Source organism: Lissotriton helveticus, chromosome 8, assembly GCF_964261635.1.
Source record: "Lissotriton helveticus chromosome 8, aLisHel1.1, whole genome shotgun sequence".
NCBI lineage: Eukaryota > Metazoa > Chordata > Amphibia > Caudata > Salamandridae > Lissotriton > Lissotriton helveticus.
The window spans coordinates 1,324,070,781-1,324,089,949 of NC_136069.1; the positions used below are offsets into that span (position 1 = coordinate 1,324,070,781).

Consider the following 19,169-nt stretch of genomic DNA (forward strand, 5'->3'; position numbering starts at 1 on the left):
TGCATCCGCACCTGCGATAGCTAGTAACCCGGTGGCAGCGGGCTTACGCGCATTTGCTGGAGCGCGAGTATTCTATTTTAAATCTCGGACCTACAGTGCTGATAACGAGCACTTTTATCTGCTTCTCCACCCCTCCCCACCCTGCTGACCACGAGCAGCGGAAACGCTTCCTAAAATCTTTTTCTGTGGCCCTGCTGACTACTAGCCGCCATACTTACCCCGACAGCCTGCCTGAAGCCCGCAATCCACCGTGGGCTGTCCGCTTAACGGCGACCCCCGGTGACTGCGGGCGCCATTTTGGGTCGGGTAGCCGGCCTGTTACACCCTAGCCACTCCCCCCTGACCTCATCACTATTTAGGACCCTCCTTGCCTCCGCACCTGTGATAGCTAGTAACCCGGTGGCAGCGGGCTTACGCGCATTTGCTGGAGCGCGAGTATTCTATTTTAAATCTCGGACCTACAGTGCTGATAACGAGCACTTTTATCTGCTTCTCCACCCCTCCCCACCCTGCTGACCACGAGCAGCGGAAACGCTTCCTAAAATCTTTTTCTGTGGCCCTGCTGACTACTAGCCGCCATACTTACCCCGACAGCCTGCCTGAAGCCAGCAATCCACCGTGGGCTGTCCGCTTAACGGCGACCCCCGGCGACTGAGGGCGCCATTTTGGGTCGGGTAGCCGGCCTGTTACACCCTAGCCACTCCCCCCTGACCTTATCACTATTTAAGTGGCCACCATGCGTCAGCGCAGTGGACGAGCGCAGCGGGCGAGACGAAGGCGCGACGAAGGCGCGCCGGAGTCGTGCCAGAGTTAAGCCCGTCTGCGCCCGTCCGCGGCCGGTTGGGGCCCGGGCCCGGTCGCTATGCCCCCCTTCCTATCATGTACCCTCCGGCGCTTATTCACTCCCTTTGGCACCTCTGTCCCCCTCCAACCCCAGTATTGAAACGCATTGCCCTACTTGGTCTATGCAACTCCTGCCCTGCACCCCCGTGCCCCAGCGTCTTATCCCAACAGCCGCACCACGATTCCCCTTCCCTCACCAGGCCGCCACCCAGGCCCGACGATACCTCCTCTTGTACCCCTGACAACCCTAAGCTTCGTACCTCGGCGATCCTCCTTAACACCAGGTCTGCGGTTGGGCATCAACTCGAGCTATTCCATCTGCTCGACTCACGTCAGCCTGACCTGTTATTCCTCACGGAAACATGGTTCAGGGACGACTCGCTTCCCAGCTTGCTATCCATATTGCCCCCCACTTACTCGGCCATCAGGAAGGATCGCTCCGGGGGGAAGACTGGGGGGGGCGTGGCCCTGATCACCCGCGCGGATTTCCTCTTCCAAACCCTACCATCTCCCGTGATCCCTGCTGTGGACTGCTTAGTAGCTCGCTCCACTTCTTTCGGGGTCCCATTAACCTGCGTTCTCATCTACCGCCCGCCCCAGCCTACTCCTGGCTTTCTACCCGCTTTAGAGGACCTACTGGCCACCCTTGTGGTGAACAACTCCGCCATTCTATTACTGGGAGACCTGAACTATTGGCCGAATGACCTAGCTGAAGACACGAGATCGAAGGAGTTTACGGCCTTGCTCACTAGCCTCAACTTCCTTCCTCAGCTGAGTATGGCCACTCACATCAAAGGCCACCAACTCGACCAAATTTGGTCCCTTAACATCCCTATGGACCCTCCAATCATCTCCCCTTGTTCCTGGTCAGACCACTCCCTCATCTCCTTCACAGCCGACCTCGGACGGCCGCCCAAACCCCCCCTGCCCAAAAACATCTGGGCCAGAAAGTGGGACAAGGCGGTCCTCCCTGCGGTCTGCTCCTCCCTTGAGGCAACCATCCCGGAGCTTAATGATTTACCCCTCTCCACCCAGCTTTCAGCCATTAACAACTGGCTGCTAAAGGCGTGTAATCCCATCGTTCCCCTTAAGAGCGTGACCATTAAACGCGCCCACGCGGCCAACCGATGGTTTACTCCAGCTCTTAGGGACAAAAAGCTTGCGACCCGCAGAGCCGAACGCGCCTGGCGTCGTACCTATTGCCCTCTCCTCAAGGCTAGTTACTGCTTGTCTCTGAAAGACTACAAACGTGATATATTACAAGCCAAAACGGAGTATTTCTCTGGTAGAATTTTGGCAGCAGAAAACCAACCCAAGGAGATATTCACCACTGTCCACGAGCTTGCTGCTTCCGACAGGGCGACCCCTAAAATCCCCACGTCCCAAACACTTTGTAACTCCCTCAATTCCTTTTTCTTTGAGAAGATTGCCCTTATTAGGGTCAACATCCCTTCCTCATTCACGGTACCTTCTGTTGCTCCCTCACCCCCCCCGCCCCTTCCTTCACTCAGTTTCCCCCCCTCACTCGAGACTCCCTGCTTCCCCTTCTGGCCCGGATCAAATCTGGCTCCCCTCGGGATATCGGCCCTGCTTTTGTTCTAAAAGAGCTCTTTTCTAACTGTTATTCTCCCCCCCTGACCTTCATCAATCACTCCCTCAACTCTGGCATCATCCCCCTCGCCCACAAGTCGGCAGTCATCATCCCCATCTTGAAAAAGTCAGGCATCGATCCTTCTGTGCCCGCCAATTACCGCCCTATCTCCCTCCTTCCATACCTCGCAAAGGTCTCAGAGGCCCATATCACCAGGTCCCTGAGTTCCTTTGTGGAATCCATGGGCTGCCTCTCCGCCCGCCAGGCGGGCTTCCGCCCGCTGCACTCTACCGAGAAGGTAGTGGTGTCGGTGATGGACCAACTAAGGGAGGGTATCGACACTGGCCGGCCACAGGCTCTGGTCCTGTTAGATCTGTCCGCCGCGTTCGACACGGTGGACCATGACATCCTGTTGACCCGTGTCGAAGCGGCGGGCATTGGGGGCACGGCCTTTGCCTGGCTCCGTTCTTTCTTGACGGACAGGGAGCAGGCTGTCCATCTTGCCAACTTCGCTGCCCCTCTCAGGAGGGTGACATGCGGAGTCCCACAAGGCTCTTCCCTGTCCCCCTTGCTATTTAATTTATACATCTCACCCCTCATTTTTTCTTTACAGCAGATGGAGGTCTCGGTGTTTAATTACGCCGACGACCTCCAACTTATTTTCAACCTCTCCTCTTCCCCTTCCTCGGCTTCTAACTTTCAGAAGGTTATGCTCTTTATCCAAGGGTGGATGAACTGCAACCACCTCAAATTAAACCCGGACAAGACCGAATTGGTCCTGACGGGGGGTGGTTGCAGTCCCTGGTCCCCTTCCTTCTGGCCCCCAGCCCTTGGCCCTCCCCCCTTTCCAGTTTCCAAAGTCAAAACTTTAGGCATTTTCATTAATCCCCTGCTCACCCTCCATACGCAGACCAATTCAGTTGTGTCTGCCTGTTTTTTCTCCCTTCGGATCATCCGAAGGGTCTCTCGTTTCTTCTCTGCCGCCGCACTAAAACTCATCCTCATGGCCATGGTGCTCTCGCGCCTCGATTACGGGAACGTTATTTACAACGGTGCGCCGGCTTACTTGATCCGTCGGCTCCAACAGATTCAAAATCAGGCGGCTCGCCTGATTTATGGGCTCCCCAGGTTCAATCACACGACCCCCTTGCTGCAGTCCCTCCATTGGCTCCCAGTGAGGGAGAGGGCCCTCTTTAAGCTGGGTTGCATCACCTACCAGGCTAGATCAGGGACCGCCCCCGTCTTCCTGTGCGAAGCCATCTCCCCCTACCTCCCATCCAGAGAACTCCGTTCCACTCATTTGGCCCTTTTGTCAGTCCCTCGCTTCAGAAAACAGAAGTCCGGGGAGGCCAGATTTGCAGTGCTGGCTCCAGCCTTCTGGAACTCCCTCCCATTTACTCTTAGGACGTCATCTTCCTATCTGGAATTTCGCAAGCATCTCAAGACCTTCTTGTTCTCCAGATCTTCAGCAGCATAGCCCCCTTCTCCGTCTCCACTGATCCACAGCTATCTAGCGCCATGAAACCGTTCCTGGTATAAGAGCGCTCTACAAATATTTTAAAATTCTAATTCCGAAGCTTGTTTCCGGTCCAGGGAAGGCATGGCTTGGCAGTTCGGGCTGGACTGTTCCCATGAGGCACAGGGTCAGACTGATTTGCATATAGCCATGTCTGAACTGGGGTGGCAGAGTGGGCTAAAGAACGGTGATGGATCAAATCCAGATCTTTTGACTGGGTGTGAGTGTTTGATTGGTTCTGATGCTCCGTCCATCACCTCCCCCTTTTGTACAGCTTTTGGCCGCCATAAGTGTGGCAGGGTATGCTCAGACGTGAGTCCCTTGCTCACTTTGCCACTGGATTCAAGCAAGCCGGGCTGAAGACGGCTGGAATGCCAGAAACCGGTCCTCCGAAGCTTGTTTCCGGTCCAGGGAAGGCATGGCTTGGCAGTTCGGGCTGGACTGTTCCCATGAGGCACAGGGTCAGACTGATTTGCATATAGCCATGTCTGAACTGGGGTGGCAGAGTGGGCTAAAGAACGGTGATGGATCAAATCCAGATCTTTTGACTGGGTGTGAGTGTTTGATTGGTTCTAATGCTCCGTCCATCACCACCCCCTTTTGTACCGCTTTTGGCCGCCATAAGTGTGGCAGGGTATGCTCAGACGTGAGTCCCTTGCTCACTTTGCCACTGGATTCAAGCAAGCCGGGCTGAAGACGGCTGGATTGCCAGAAACCGGTCCTCCGAAGCTTGTTTCCGGTCCAGGGAAGGCATGGCTTTGCAGTTCGGGCTGGACTGTTCCCATGAGGCACAGGGTCAGACTGATTTGCATATAGCCATGTCTGAACTGGGGTGGCAGAGTGGGCTAAAGAACGGTGATGGATCAAATCCAGATCTTTTGACTGGGTGTGAGTGTTTGATTGGTTCTGATGCTCCGTCAATCACCACCCCCTTTTGTACAACGTAGAGATTTCAGCAACAATGTTCCTTGATTACAGCAACTGGCATCAGTCACCAGCCATTTTCTTGTTATGTCATGTTGTGTTATGTTATGTTACAGCATATTTATAAAGTGCACATACACCAAAAAGGTTTCATGAAGGTAGAGAAACACAGAGTCAAAGAAGACTCAACTTTTAACGTATGCCTGTCTGAAAAGCCAGGATTTTAACAGAGACCTAAAGTTGATATTGGAGATTGTCGCTCTGATGTTAGGGGGAAGGGAGTTTCAAAGACCAGGAGGAAGCACAACAAAACTGGTTCCACCCAATCTCTTCCTGTTGAATTTAGGGACCCCCAAAATATTTTGAGGCACAGACACAAGATTGCGTTTTGGAATATAATTCCAGACTCCTGAGGTTACAAAAGTTAAACATTTACTGTGTCGCAATTTAAAAATGATACACCCAGTTTAGAAAAGGGTTCTCTGAGAGACTGTAATTCTTCCAACAGATTTTTGGTGTGGCAAAATCTAGGCCGATGCAGACCAATCTAGCTATTTGCTTTTGGACCAGCTGGAGCCTCTGACTCAAATCTATGGGAAGGCCCAAATAGAGAGATTTAGCATGGTCAATTTGGTGCATGACAAGGGCAGCAATGATCTAAATGATGACCTCGATGGAGAAGTAATTCCTCATTTTTTTTATTTTTGAAGTTGAAAAAAACAGGACGAAGTTACTGCACCTATCTGGGGCTTCAATGAAAAGTCTTCATTGACTATAATCCCAATCTTGTGTGAAACAGATCTTCCATGGACTGCACTACACATAGGAAGCGCAGCTGCAGTCGAGTGTAGAGACAACAGCGACTAGAAAACAATGCAAAATAAAATTCTGCTATTAAGAGGCCAGCCTTTTGAAGAATTGTTGTTTGAAAAGAGAAAGATTCACTGGAGCCTCAAGCTGATAAGATGGATAAATGTTCAAAGCAATATCTGCAGAGCTCTATACGTGATAGTGTTGTGAGTTCTGAAATGAAGATTAAAACTGAGGTAATTGCTGAATTTCAAATATGTTATTTTCTTCAAATGTCAAATGACTTGAACAGTATACTGTAGTCTAGACCCTTGAGCCAATGTTTTTTATCATCTCTTGTATTCTCACTCTTCCAGAGCCTTGCACATGCTCATAAAGGCCTAGCTGTCAGAATGCATCTGCTCTTATGTTATAATTGTCAAGCTATTCTTGCTGATGTAAGGAAAAATATCTTTCCTCCCACTTTGTTGAGCAAGCAAATTTTGTATAGTCATATTAGTCAGTAAGTATTCCTGTATGTGCCCCTGTTCTCTGTACTCCTTAGAATGCCTCCTACAGTGGCCTGAGGGTACTGTGTGAAGCAATCTCCCTCATGTTAGGGTAATAAATGCATTGTTTTTATATTACAGCTTCCGTGCCAATTTCTTCTTTGTTCGTTTAAAGGACCAGGTGTATCAGTGAACCCCTTAGAAGGTTTTAATTTCTTCACTGTGACCGCCTGACTTGCCACCGTATCATCATGTGCTTCCAAATAGCTATTCCAAGTTAAAGGTGGCAGCACCGAATAGTGCATGATCAACTACCGAAGAAGCAGAAGTGGCTAAAAGCAGGGACATGAAAGTGTGTCCCATCAGGTCATCGTTGATGTTGCTTCAGTAGTTTATTGCAGTGTTCTGTGAGGACCTATCCCTTCTTCATGCTAGAGATGATGATTACTACAATGGCAAGCTCAGTGTTGAATGCCTGCATGTTATCAAAATCTGTTTAAAGTTGGAATAAACTAATCTCAAATTGTTCATCGATATATGGAGCTATAAGGAAGAGCATTACAGAAGACTTTTGATGGCATGCTTGCTGCTGTGTGTGAAAAAAATGATTCAGTCTAACAACTAACCATGCTGCAAAGTAAAAATACATATTTTACTGATTACATAGGTCACAAATAAATATGTTTTTTTATTCTTGTTTTCAGGGAAAGTCATATGCATTCCGTGGTGCATTCCCTAATGCGTGGAACCCATTAACAGTTTTGGATTATAACCACTTATGGAGGACCATAGAGGAAAAGGGAAAAGAGGTACAGTGTTAAAATAAAGTGCATGCATTGGAAAATAAATCAAATTTTTTGTCATTTATTTGGTGTTATGTTGAGTGAAAAATTAGGCAAGGTCATATACAGAAAAGCATTGAGAGGCTCAGTTGCCCGTTTTACAAATAAAAACTGACCTATTAGCTTAGTGAATCCTCTATAAAAGGGATTCTCTGTTTGCAATTAGTAGATTCATTTGCATTGCATATTTAGATGTTGGTAATGAAACATTATATACACCATTAGGCGTAACAGCTAAATGATCATTCTATGAAAATTGACATCCCATTTTAATATAGTAGTTGAGCATCAATATGTAGGCACACACATCAAGTAGCATATTTTCACAATTTTTCCGAAGGGTTTGGGTTATTAAATTCTGTAGGGATTTAGGTGAGTAAAAGTCGTAAATGTGGCAGTGAGGAGTCCTGAGACCCTTAAACTTTAACATGAAGCTATGAATGCAGCATAGCATCAATTGCATAATTACTTCAAGGTACATATGTGATGATTTCAAATGAATGAGGGTAATTGGCCAATTGCAATCAAGTTTTATATTGCTTAAAAAAGAATCTTTGACAATGATCATTTTAAGCTGTTGCCCATTTTAAAATCATTAGTGACATGCTCTTTGATCAGGATTTGTTTTAGCTTTTTTCATGAAATGGATTTGGGTACCAGACTATTTCTAGTAGATATGCATTTATCTCAGCATCATAGAATGAGTGACTTTTGTTTTTTTTACTTTCAGTCTTAGCATTTTGCTCTATATTCAATAATAATTAATATAAAATCATGAAAAAAATAATAATAAAACTCACATGTATAAAATGAACAACACAAAGATACAAAGCAACTACTCTTTGCCTAGAACTGGGGTATAAGTTTATCTTGTCCCAGCAATATTTGCCCCTCACATATCTGAGGCCTTGGACGCTACACATCCTATCAGCTGGCCTTCAATATTTAAAATCTTTATCACCTGATCAATTTGAAGCCAGAATCTCTTCTTCTCTGGCAAGCTTTTTATCAAATATATAGCCATCACCCTGGTAGATGATTTGGAGAGGTCGCGCAACAGAATGGATAGAGTTTCTGCTCTTGGATCTAGACCCTCACTTGATATTTGCTGCAAATGTTCTTGTCCCTTATTGGTCAAAACTTGAGCATTGCTTTAGAAAATGTAGCAAGTCTCCATTCAATTTCCACGCCTAGTTACTTTATTCTGGCTTTTCATCATTGCAATACCCCACAAACTGATGTCAGGTGGCAAAAAGACAAGCGAACTTTCATGCACATTGGTGGGGATGGGCCAGCTGCACACATTGTCATGGACTTTTGACTTTTCATCAAGCCTCTGCTTAATACTCAAGCTGCAAAAATAAACTCTTAATCATCAAACTGGTATGACCTACAACTCAGAGTTATGACTGGTAAAGAAAAAAACATATCCGTATACATTTTTGCAATTTACCTATGTACCAGAAATATCTAAATCTGAGCAACTGTTTAAAATGTGGTCAAATTCTAATTACCCTAAATTTAAGTTGTTTGTTGGGGTATGGTAAAACGTAAAGTTATTAAAAAGATATATTTATATGTTAATTTCTACCTTTGAAAGTTGTTGAACCTAACATTCTTGGTGTGTTTTTCCCAAATTTTTCTCTTCAATCCTTCAATTTTTGCTAACTTCGTTTTTGCTGGCCTTAGTGCTCTGCGCATTTTACCGTTGCTATGCAGATCTAAAGTGCTTGTGCTTTCTCTCCAAAACATGATAACATTGGCTTCTCCCAAATTGGCACATTTAGTTTACTTGTAAGTCCCTGCTAAAGTGGTACTACATGTCTCAAGGACCTGTAACATAAATGCTTCTAGTGGGCCTGCAGCACTCATTATACCAACCACTTGAGTAGCCCTTTAAACCTATCTCAGGCTTGCCATTCAACCCTGTGAGGAATTTTAAACTGGAATTTCGGCCTGGCAAAACAAATCTTTTTCCAGGTCCGAGCCTTGCTTTTAAGTACATATGTCGACCTTAGGGTGGCCCCTTAACAGCACATATGGCAGGGTGCAGTGTATTTAAAAACTTGGATATGCACTTTTACTTTTCACATATCCTGGTAGTAAAAGGCACTTAAATTTAGTTTCATTGCTGCAAGGCCTGCTTCTCCAACAGAATAACATTGGGTAACCTTATTAAATTTAATAAGAGGTACCTTTTAATTGGGAGCAGGTAGGACAATCGAGTTTGGTCTCTTAAGAATTGAAATTTAAAAACATCTTTAATGGTCATTTTGGATTTTAAATCACAATCCTGAAAATGCCACTTTTAGAAAGTTGGCATTTCCTTGTCTGAACCATTTGGTGTCTGCAGCCTGTATCCTGGGTCACATGTTTAGATATAGGTGGCAGTTGGTCTTTGTGTCATTTCCCCAGACAAAGGGGGAATGGGTGTTGTCAAGATGAGGCATCTCTGTCAGGAGAATGGGGAGTAACTGTTAACTACCACAATTGCATATTACAAAGACTCGTCATAATTTACAAAGGGTTTGACACTAGTATTTTATGCCTCAGACCCAACTCTTCAGATCACTTCTGAACCAGGAAAAGAACTTCCTAGCTGTGAAATATGCCCTGGTGACCTGCTTGCTGACCAACTACTGTTTTGCATTCTGTTGCTGTGAGCTGTCCTGCTGAATCCATCCTGCCTGTGTGGACACAGAACCCCAGGAAATCTCCAAGGGTCAGTTGGTTTGCCTCTTGTTCAAGACACAGGGACATAACAGGCTTAATTGATGTCGATGTATCACCCCGCATCTCAACACAGAGCTACGTAGCCCTCCATTGACTCCGACCCAGCACGATGCAGCTTGTCCTTGACCCCGATTCATCTCAGTGCAAGTCCTTCCAAGCTCCAATGCTGATACCAGCTAAACGCAATGCATCTCATCCCCTGTGCCGAGGCATTGCAGGGCAAGTCACCCCAAGCCCCTTTGGCTGACTCAACAACAATGCAGAAGCTCGCATCACAGCTCTTCATCTATGATCATCGACTCCACCACTGTGCGATGCATCTCGACGTGGGCCCGAGCACCATACCTCCTTGTCAATGCCTCCTCAAAGCCTCCTCAATGCCTGCCCACGCAGCTTGACCCAAGGACTACTCATCCTGACATCCAGGCCTTAAGGTACTTTTCAGCGTACTAAACTCAATCCTGTATCCAGCCCGCGCTCCATCGGCTTGAACGTGTGACTTAGACTTGGTCTACCGTTTAGCTAGGGTTGCTTTTTTTTGCTTCTCAGCGCTTGATTTTCACAAAATCTATAAAATTGCATATCTCAGATTCTACTAATTCGATTTTTCTCATGTTGGTATAATTTATTACATTTTAATCGATTTTTCTGAATTGGTGTGTGATTTTTCTTGTGTTGTGTTTTCACCTTTTTACTGTTTGTGAGCTGCATGAATACTTTATACATTAGTTTTCTGCTTTTTTGTCAAGTTACCAGAGGGCTGAGCACTGGTTAATTTGGGGTTTGCTTGTTTTTCACCCTGACAAGAACTGTTGCTACTGCTTGAGTAGGATTTCACCCCCCCTCAGCCAGTAGACCACCAATTTCCTACATTGGTGTTCAATGGTGAGATGCAGTACTTGTGTTTGTGCAGTGCCATACAGTGATTTTAATGTAACATTAAACTCCCTGATAAATAATGTAATACTGTTAGAACTGGGATTTCGGGTTGGCTAAGGCTTGCGCCACAGCCAGGCAGAAACCACCACTCTAGTCAGGGCAATGGAGTTACACGCCAAAGATAACCCCATGTCACCCCCTTGGTAGCATGGCACGAGCTGTCAGGCTTATCCCGGAGGCAATGTGTAAAGCATTTGCGCACGCACACAGCAACATCATCCCAGGCGCATTACAAAAGGAACTCCACACAAGGTTATATAAAAATAACTTTTGTATTCTTAAAACACATCAGATAGTAATCACACAATATACATTGTGCCAACTGGCATGGGCAATATTCACAAGGGATTATTTACACAGGACAGGACCACGTGGGCCACTGTCAGGATCAGCACTTAGTAGAAATAGCACTTAGAGTAACTGTAGCACCAAATAACAATTATAGAACACAACCAGTAACCACTGGTAAAAGGTAGGTACACACTACGCAATACTAATCACCATAGGCATAGATCACGCAGGGACACATAAACTCACTAGTATAAACTATACTCGGCAAAACAACCTCCTAAGCATGAAAACACATTTAGAGGTATCACAGGCATAAAGGCATTGCACATTACGCATAAATCACATTAGGCCTAACCAGTATAAATACAGTAGGCAATCTCCTCACTAGTCTAAACACATTAGACCCTTCCTCCTAAGTATGACTCACATTTAGGGGCGTAAATCACAGTGAAGTACAATCTCACTAACACAAACCTCCATAGGTAAAACCATCTCTAGAGGTATCAACACAGTGTGCGTAGAACATACTAGATGCATTACATTTCCTAGCACCACATTTAAGGCACTTATCAATCACATTAGGGCCTTGCGCCCTATACTTCTACCAGTCCCCCTGGCCAACTGGCCATCAAGAAGGGGCTCAAATGCCCTGTGTCCAGAATGTAAGGGTGCGCTGCCAACGCAGCGCCAGTCAGGGGTGCGCCACCGGCACAAACCTTAACGTTGCAGCTGTCCACTACTTGCTGGGCAGCTGAGGACAAGAACAGGGCCTAAACGCTGCAGCTGGCACTAAGTGCAGCGCAGCTGTGCAGGCCAGGGTAGGGATGCAGGAGTGCGTCTCACTCCTGGATTAAAAGACATGTCCCCCTAAATTGAAAGACCTAAACGGTGCAGCTGCCCACTACTTGCTGGGCAGCTGTAGAGGAAAAACTGCGGCATGGGCTCTCACTGGCCCTTAGGACAAACTGCGCAGCAGGGTGGATCCCTCTAGGCTCTAGAACAAATACAACGCCCACTGGAGCCCTCTAGAACACATAAGGCGCATATTGGAGCCCTCTAGGCTCTAGAACCAACTGTGCACCGCGTTGGAGTCCTCTAGGCTCTTAAACAAGACATGCCCATCATTGGAGCCCTCTGGCTCTGAAACAACACGTGCCCATCGTTGGATCCACGCATGGGCTCAGGAAACTAATTGGGGGCGGGGCAGCCACCTAGGCTCCTTCAACAAATATGGCCTGGCCTGGGTTGGAGCCACACAGGGCTCTTAAAGGAAACATGCCCCACTGTTGGAGCGGCCCACTCAGCACCCGGGGCCGCTCCCGACTCGGTGCCCTTACTGGCACCACATCCATCGCCTCCCCCCGGGCCCAACTCACCGGCTCTGTCGGGGGAGGCTCTATCTTCAGAAGCGGCGGCGCTTGCGGGGCTCTCTCCCCTCATGAGAGCCCCGTCCTCTCTCCGCGCCAGTCTTCACCCGGTCCTCCATTTCGGAACCGGGACTTAGGATGTAGAGCCTTCGTGGCTCCGGGCCAACTCTCCTTCCGGGGCTCCCTCCAGCGCATGGGAGCCCCGCAACACTCAGCCTGCTTCTTCTCCCCGGCAACTCCGTGGGCACGGGCTTCCTGTGGAAGGCGGAAGTCCGGCCCCACGACAGGCAGGACGCTGCCTGACTTCCGGGCCGACAGCGGTGATTTCGCCAGTGTTGAATGCGGGGTAGGCTCGCGTGATACCAATAAATTAGAAAGGCGGCAGTACTGTGTGGTGGGCACACGCAGTAAAATAACGGCACCAGTAAGCGGGGTGGGCACCCGCGATTTTTAATACCAAAACGAAGACGCAGGGTGGGCAACTGCGCACGGAGCATAATGCAGGGTAAGCACCTGCTCTATTAAACATTAAAAATTTGCGGGGTGGGCACCCGCGCTGGCAACAAAAGGGCAGGAGCGCTTCCCCACGAGGGAAAACGACAGCACTCTGCCCCTAACCGAAAACACAAACCTCCATAGGTAAAACCATCTCTAGAGGTATCAACACAGGGTGCGTAGAACATACTAGATGCATTACATTTCCTAGCACCACATTTAAGGCACTTATCAATCACATTAGGGCCTTGCGCCCTATACCTCTACCAGTCCCCCTGGCCAACTGGCCCTCAAGAAGGGGATCAAATGCCCTGTGTCCAGAATGTCAGGGCGCTCTGCCAACGCAGCGCCAGTCAGGGGTGCGCCACCGGCACAAACCTTAACGTTGCAGCTGTCCACTACTTGCTGGGCAGCTGAGGACAAGAACAGGGCCTAAACGCTGCAGCTGGCACTAAGTGCAGCGCAGCTGTGCAGGCCAGGGTAGGGGTGCAGGAGTGCGTCTCACTCCTGGATTAAAAGACATGTCCCCCTAAATTGAAAGACCTAAACGGTGCAGCTGCCCACTACTTGCTGGGCAGCTGTAGAAGAAAAACTGCGGCATGGGCTCTCACTGGCCCTTAGGACAAACTGTGCTGCAGGGTGGAGTCCTCTAGGCTCTAGAACAAATACAACGCCCACTGGAGCCCTCTAGAACAGATAAGGCGCACATTTGAGCCCTCTAGGCTCTAGAACCAACTGTGCACCGGGTTGGAGCCCTCTAGGCTCTTAAACAAGACATGCCCATCATTGGAGCCCTCTGGCTCTGAAACAACACGTGCCCATTGTTGGATCCACGCATGGGCTCAGGAAACTAATTGGGGCGGGGCAGCCACCTAGGCTCCTTAAACAAATATGGCCTGGCCTGGGTTGGAGCCACACAGGGCTCTTAAAGAAAACATGCCCCACTGTTGGAGCGGCCCACTCAGCACCCGGGGCCGCTCCCGACTCGGTGCCCTTACTGGCACCACATCCGTCGCCTCCCCCCGGGCCCAACTCACCGGCTCAGTCGGGGGGGCTCTATCTCCAGAAGCGGCGGGGCTTGCGGGACTCTCTCCCCTCATGAGAGCCCCGTCCTCTCTCCGCGCCAGTCTTCACCCGGTCCCCCATCTCGGAACCGGGACTTAGGATGTGGAGCCTTCGTGGCTCCGGGCTAACTCTCCTTCCGGGGCTCCCTCCAGCGCATGGGAGCCCCGCAACACTCAGCCTGCTTCTTCTCCCCGGTAACTCCGTGGGCAGGGGCTTCCTGTGGAAGGCGGAAGTCCGGCCCCTCGACAGGTAGGATGCTGCCTGACTTCCGGGCCGACAGCGGTGATTTCGCCAGTGTTGAATGCGGGGTAGGCTCGCGTGATACCAATAAATTAGAAAGGCAGCAGTACTGTGTGGTGGGCACACGCAGTAAAATAACGGCACCAGTAGGCGGGGTGGGCACCCGCGATTTTTAATACCAAAAGGAAGACGCAGGTTGGGCAACTGCGCACGGGGCATAATGCAGGGTAAGCACCTGCTCTATTAAACATTAAAAATTTGCGGGGTGGGCACCCGCTCTGGCAACAAAAGGGCAGGAGCGCTTCCCCACGAGGGAAAACGACAGCGCTCTGCCCCTAACCAAAAAATAAAGCACTCGCGAGGCGCTGGGGGCACAGCTACCACCAAATGCCCCAGAAGTGACCCCCACAGCAAGAAGAGTCCCAGCAACACATTCCTCACAGGTGAAGAGGGCAGAAGGGTCCCAGCAACAAAGATCATAAGGCATCCAGGGGCTGGGCAGGGCCCAGGGAGGCAAACCTTCCCCTGTGCCCCAGCAGCAGCACGCCCCTGGTAGATTCAGGTAGGAACAAGAAAAATTTTCATGGGGTCACAGCCCCTCTTTTATACACAAAATCCCTTTGTTTCCAAAGGTGCAGGTAAGGGGCGAAACAGATGCAACTGGTTATGGAGCACTTTGTTTTGCTCAGCCCCCCTGCCTATTCACAGGGGGGGGACATCAGAGACACCACAGGGGGTGGAACCAGCATTGTGGAGGGAAAGCCCAGCCCTGTTCAGGTTCCAGGTGCACTCCTCCCTCCCATCAACATGCAGATCTCCCCATTCACCACCGGGGCAGACCCATCCTCACTCCTGGAGCCAGGCACACCAGCCAGCTCCAGCCAATCACAAGCCAGACAGTCAATTCACATTTACTGCACAGACATGCCAACTTCTAGAAGTGGCATTTCCACACTAGACACCATAAATCCGCGCACATCATCGCGCAGCATTTAATCTCACGAGTTCGCACATACTAAACTCGACCCTGCACTCCCCACACATTAGAGAACTACCATGGACACGCATGTATGTATGTATAGCATACTTATATAGCGCGTACTGTCACCCAGAGGGTATCCTGGCGCTTTGACTCAAAATCACGGCACTCGCAGAGGAGGATCACACAGCCCTAGGACAGAGGTGGGACTTCAGACCCTTTTTAAAAAGAGTCAACTCTTTCAACTTCCTTAAAGAAAGCCGAAGAGCATTCCAAAATTTAGCGGCAGTGAAGCTGAAAGAACGGCCACCCATTCGTATCCTCTGAATTCGAGGGACCGCAACTAGGAAAGCAGAGGAGGAACGTAGGGGCCTGGCTGCCGAGTACCATTTGATTATATTCTGAAGGGCAATGGGCCCCAGTCCATGAAGTGCTCTGAAAACAATGCAGGAAGCCTTAAAGCATATCCCCATGCATTCCTATGGGAGGGCAGGCCACTCTTCACCACACATACACAGAGAGCGCAAGCACTTTACACTGGACCACAGTGAAAAAGTGCGCAGAGGCCGAAAATCACCAACACCAGGTTACAGAAACAGGCTAGGAAAATGCAAAAAGTTTCGGGGTGAACCTGCCAAAAGGGCCAAGTCCAACAAATACCATTTCAAGTTTATCTTAAATTCTCCTTGATTGGCTCTTTTTTTTCCGAATGCACACTCATCATACCTGACTGTCTTGCCTGTGGTTACACCTGCAAAGATGGAGTTTGAGCTTGCCAACCTGCTAATTACACTGTGGTCGAGCTCAAAGAGTTTTAAAAGGAGAGGGGACTTCCAACCAAGAGACCAGGAAGCTGGAGCTCCAGAAGGCTCTGAGGGCCTGGGTGAAAGTGTATTAATCACTGGCAGCAGCAGAGGACCAAGAAGGGGAAAATGATGTGGAGGAACAAGAGGAGGACCTGACCACAGGTCTTGAGTTGCAGTACCCAGAATGTGGGACAACATGCCCACAGGAGTGGTGTCCCTTGCCAGACCAGGGAGCAGTATATTGTCATGGAAGAAAAACTTGCTTTGGGGCAGCTGGCTCACTAAAGGAGCCTCATAGAGCTCGGCATCAGAGCCAGGAGTTCAGCAGTAATGGTGGCAGCATACCTGTAGGGCCCTCTGAAGAGAGGAGGGTCACCATTCACAAGGATCTGGTGCCTAACTTTTTTGTGGAGAAAGACATCGATAAGTGGTTTTAAGCCTATAAGTTTGCTCTGGAGATGCTTAGGGCCTCTGAAGAGGATTGGGGGAGCATTCTCTAGAGGCAGATAACTTGTTAAGGGAGGGATGCCCTGCTGGCCCTGGGAAAGGCGGACTGGGTGGGGTATCACTCACCCATTAAGAACAATCTTATCAGGAAGTATGGCCTAAACCCAGAATAGTATAGGCAGAAGTTTAGGCGCAGCCAAAAGCTTCCCCATCAGACCTGGGTGGATTGAGTGGATTCCTTTTGCAAACGCTGGATGGTTGGGTGAAGGGCATTGAAGTGAAAGGGCTGTTAATTTTGAGTCCAAGAGAGCACATGTGTCAGAAGTGGCGATCCCAGGGGAGGCTAGAATATGTACTCGACCACCCTGTGACCCACCTCTCCTAGGAACACTGCTGAGCACTGGCGGGAGACCCGAAGGGAGAGAGTCTCGAATCTAGGATCGCATGCGCTGAGCTAGCCCCACTCGAAAAAGGGACACCACACTAGGTTTTCAGGAGAACGTATTCTTTATATTTCAAGCAAAAGGATCTTTATGATCCGCAAGATTCTTATATACAAGTAGAGCAAGGGCTCAATGAGTCTCGGTAGGGGTTTGGGTAGCGGGACAGTCTTAATGTTCAAAATAGATGCAGGGGCGTATCCGGCGCACAGCTCTCAATCCTCGAGCTGGGGGATACGAGTAGATCTTGGGTCCAGCTGGACTAGGATAGTCTCTGAGCCGCGACTGCGTCCGCAGGGCTCGAGCGAGGATGTGGCAGTTCTTACGGTCCTAGGGGAGCCGCGATCGAATCAGCAGGGCTCAGGTGTTCTTAAAGTTGCGAGGGAGCCGCGACCGCGTCTGCAGGGCTCAGATGGTTCCGGGCAGAAGTCCTTCTCTGCCGGGTAGGAGCCGCGCCGATGTCAGCAGGGCTCAGATGGTTTCGGGCAGAAGTCCTTCTCTGCCGGGTAGGAGCCGCGACGATGTCAGCAGGGCTCAGATGGTTTCGGGCAGAAGTCCTTCTCTGCCGGGTAGGAGCCGTGACGATGTCAGCAGGGCTCAGATGGTTTTGGGCAGAAGTCCTTCTCTGCCGGGTAGGAGCCGCGACGACGTCAGCAGGGCTCTCGTAGTTCCAGGATTCAACTAACTTGATCGTCCCAGAGCATCCCTTGATATAGGACTGTTTCTCTTTGATGTCCGGAGTCCTCGCAGGCAGAGGTCTTAGCACCTGGGAGCCGCTTGTTGGGGGTTCCTCCCACGCGACCCCTTTCATTCTTTCAAGTTGGGTCTGGAAGGATCCCAGACACGCAGCAGGCTTGGAGCCAGCCCTCAGGGAGGCCGGATGGGCGACCGAAACCCATCTCTCGAGGGGAGGTGGGAGGTGTGATCAAACTGCTTCTCCCTCTCTCGCGTCTAGGGCCGAGGTCGTGCTGGGGCTGGGGGCGGCCATCTTAGGTGCAGGGAAATGGGCACCGGGGGCCATTTGGGGCCTAGAGGGTTTGGGTGCATCCGGTACTGGGAAGATGGAGGGGGAGAACGGGGAAGTCCAGTGTCGTGTGTGTAGATCATGGAGGGAATGGTCGGGTAAGCCGTGATAATCAGGGGCCTGGTGTGGTGCACGGGTCAGGGAGGACCACGCCACGAGGCTGGGTCTAACACGCGTTCCCCCCAGCTGAAAGTCGGGGAGAACTACCCATCCTCTTGGGGGTTCTCTTCGCTGAGGCCGAAGAATCTGGAGAGGCCGTCAGCGTTGGCGTGGTCAGTACCAGGGCGATGCTCTACTTTGAAGTCCATCCATGCACTCGGAAGTGGGTTCCGAACAGGTAGGGTCGTAGTTTCTTGAGGGCCCAGACTATGGTGAACGCCTCTCGTTCGATGGTGCTTCATCTCTGTTCTCGGGGCAGTAACCTTCTGCTGATGAATGCTACGGGCTGATCTATGCCTTTCTCATTGAGCTGTGACAGTACAGCCCCAATGCCATGCTCGGAAGCGTCGGTTTGGACTATAAACTCCTTTGAGTAGTCGGGTGCTTGGAGCACGGGGGCAGTGCACATGGCGGTCTTTAAGGTGTCGAACGCCTCTTGGCAGGAGGGGGTCCACTGCACTCTCTCGGACTGTTTCTTGGAGGTTAGTTCTGTGTGGGGACCCACTAGGCTGCCATAACTTTTTATGAACCTCCGGTAGTACCCGGTAAGGCTCGGACCTCGGTTTGTGTGGTGGGTGGTTCCCAGGCCAAGATGGCATCGATCTTAGGCTGGAGAGGGGCGACTTGCCCGCTTCCGACCTGGTGCCCTAGGTAGACCACTGACCCCTGCCCAATCTGGCACTTGCTAGCCTTCACTGTCAGGCCTGCCTGGCGCAGGGTCAGCAACACCCTCCAGAGGTGCCGGAGGTGCTCGCTCCATTGTGAACTGAACACCGCGATATCGTCCAGATATGCGGCGCTGAACTCTTCTAGCCCGGCCAGGACTCGATTTACTAGTCTTTGAAAGGTGGCCGGGGCTTTTTTCATCCCAAACGGCATCACTTGGAAGTGATAGTGCCCGTCCGGGGTGGAGAAGGCGGACCGCTCCTTGGCTCCCTCTGTGAGCGCAATTTGCCAGTAGCCGCAGGTCAGGTCGAAGGTACTTAGGTAGTGAGCAGACCTTAGGCGGTCAATGAGCTCATCTGCGCGGGGAATGGGGTGGGCGTCGGCTCGGGTGACTGCGTTGAGCCCCCGGTAGTCCACACAGAACCTTAGTACGGGGGCGGCACCAGGGGCAGCGCTTTAGGGACCAGGACCACCGGGCTGGCCCAGGGACTGTCGGAAGGTTCG

The 19,169-nt window shown here is 50.1% G+C and overlaps 1 protein-coding gene across 1 annotated transcript in view; it reads left to right on the forward strand.

The window, feature by feature from the left end:
- LOC144773339 (amine oxidase [flavin-containing] A-like) overlaps positions 1 to 19,169 on the forward strand; it is an 898,284-nt gene that overhangs the window by 600,187 nt on the left and 278,928 nt on the right. Inside the window, exon 4 of the mRNA XM_078658305.1 lies at positions 6,877 to 6,981. Coding sequence (XP_078514431.1) covers positions 6,877 to 6,981 — 105 coding nt within the window. The remainder of the gene's footprint in view (positions 1 to 6,876; positions 6,982 to 19,169) is intronic.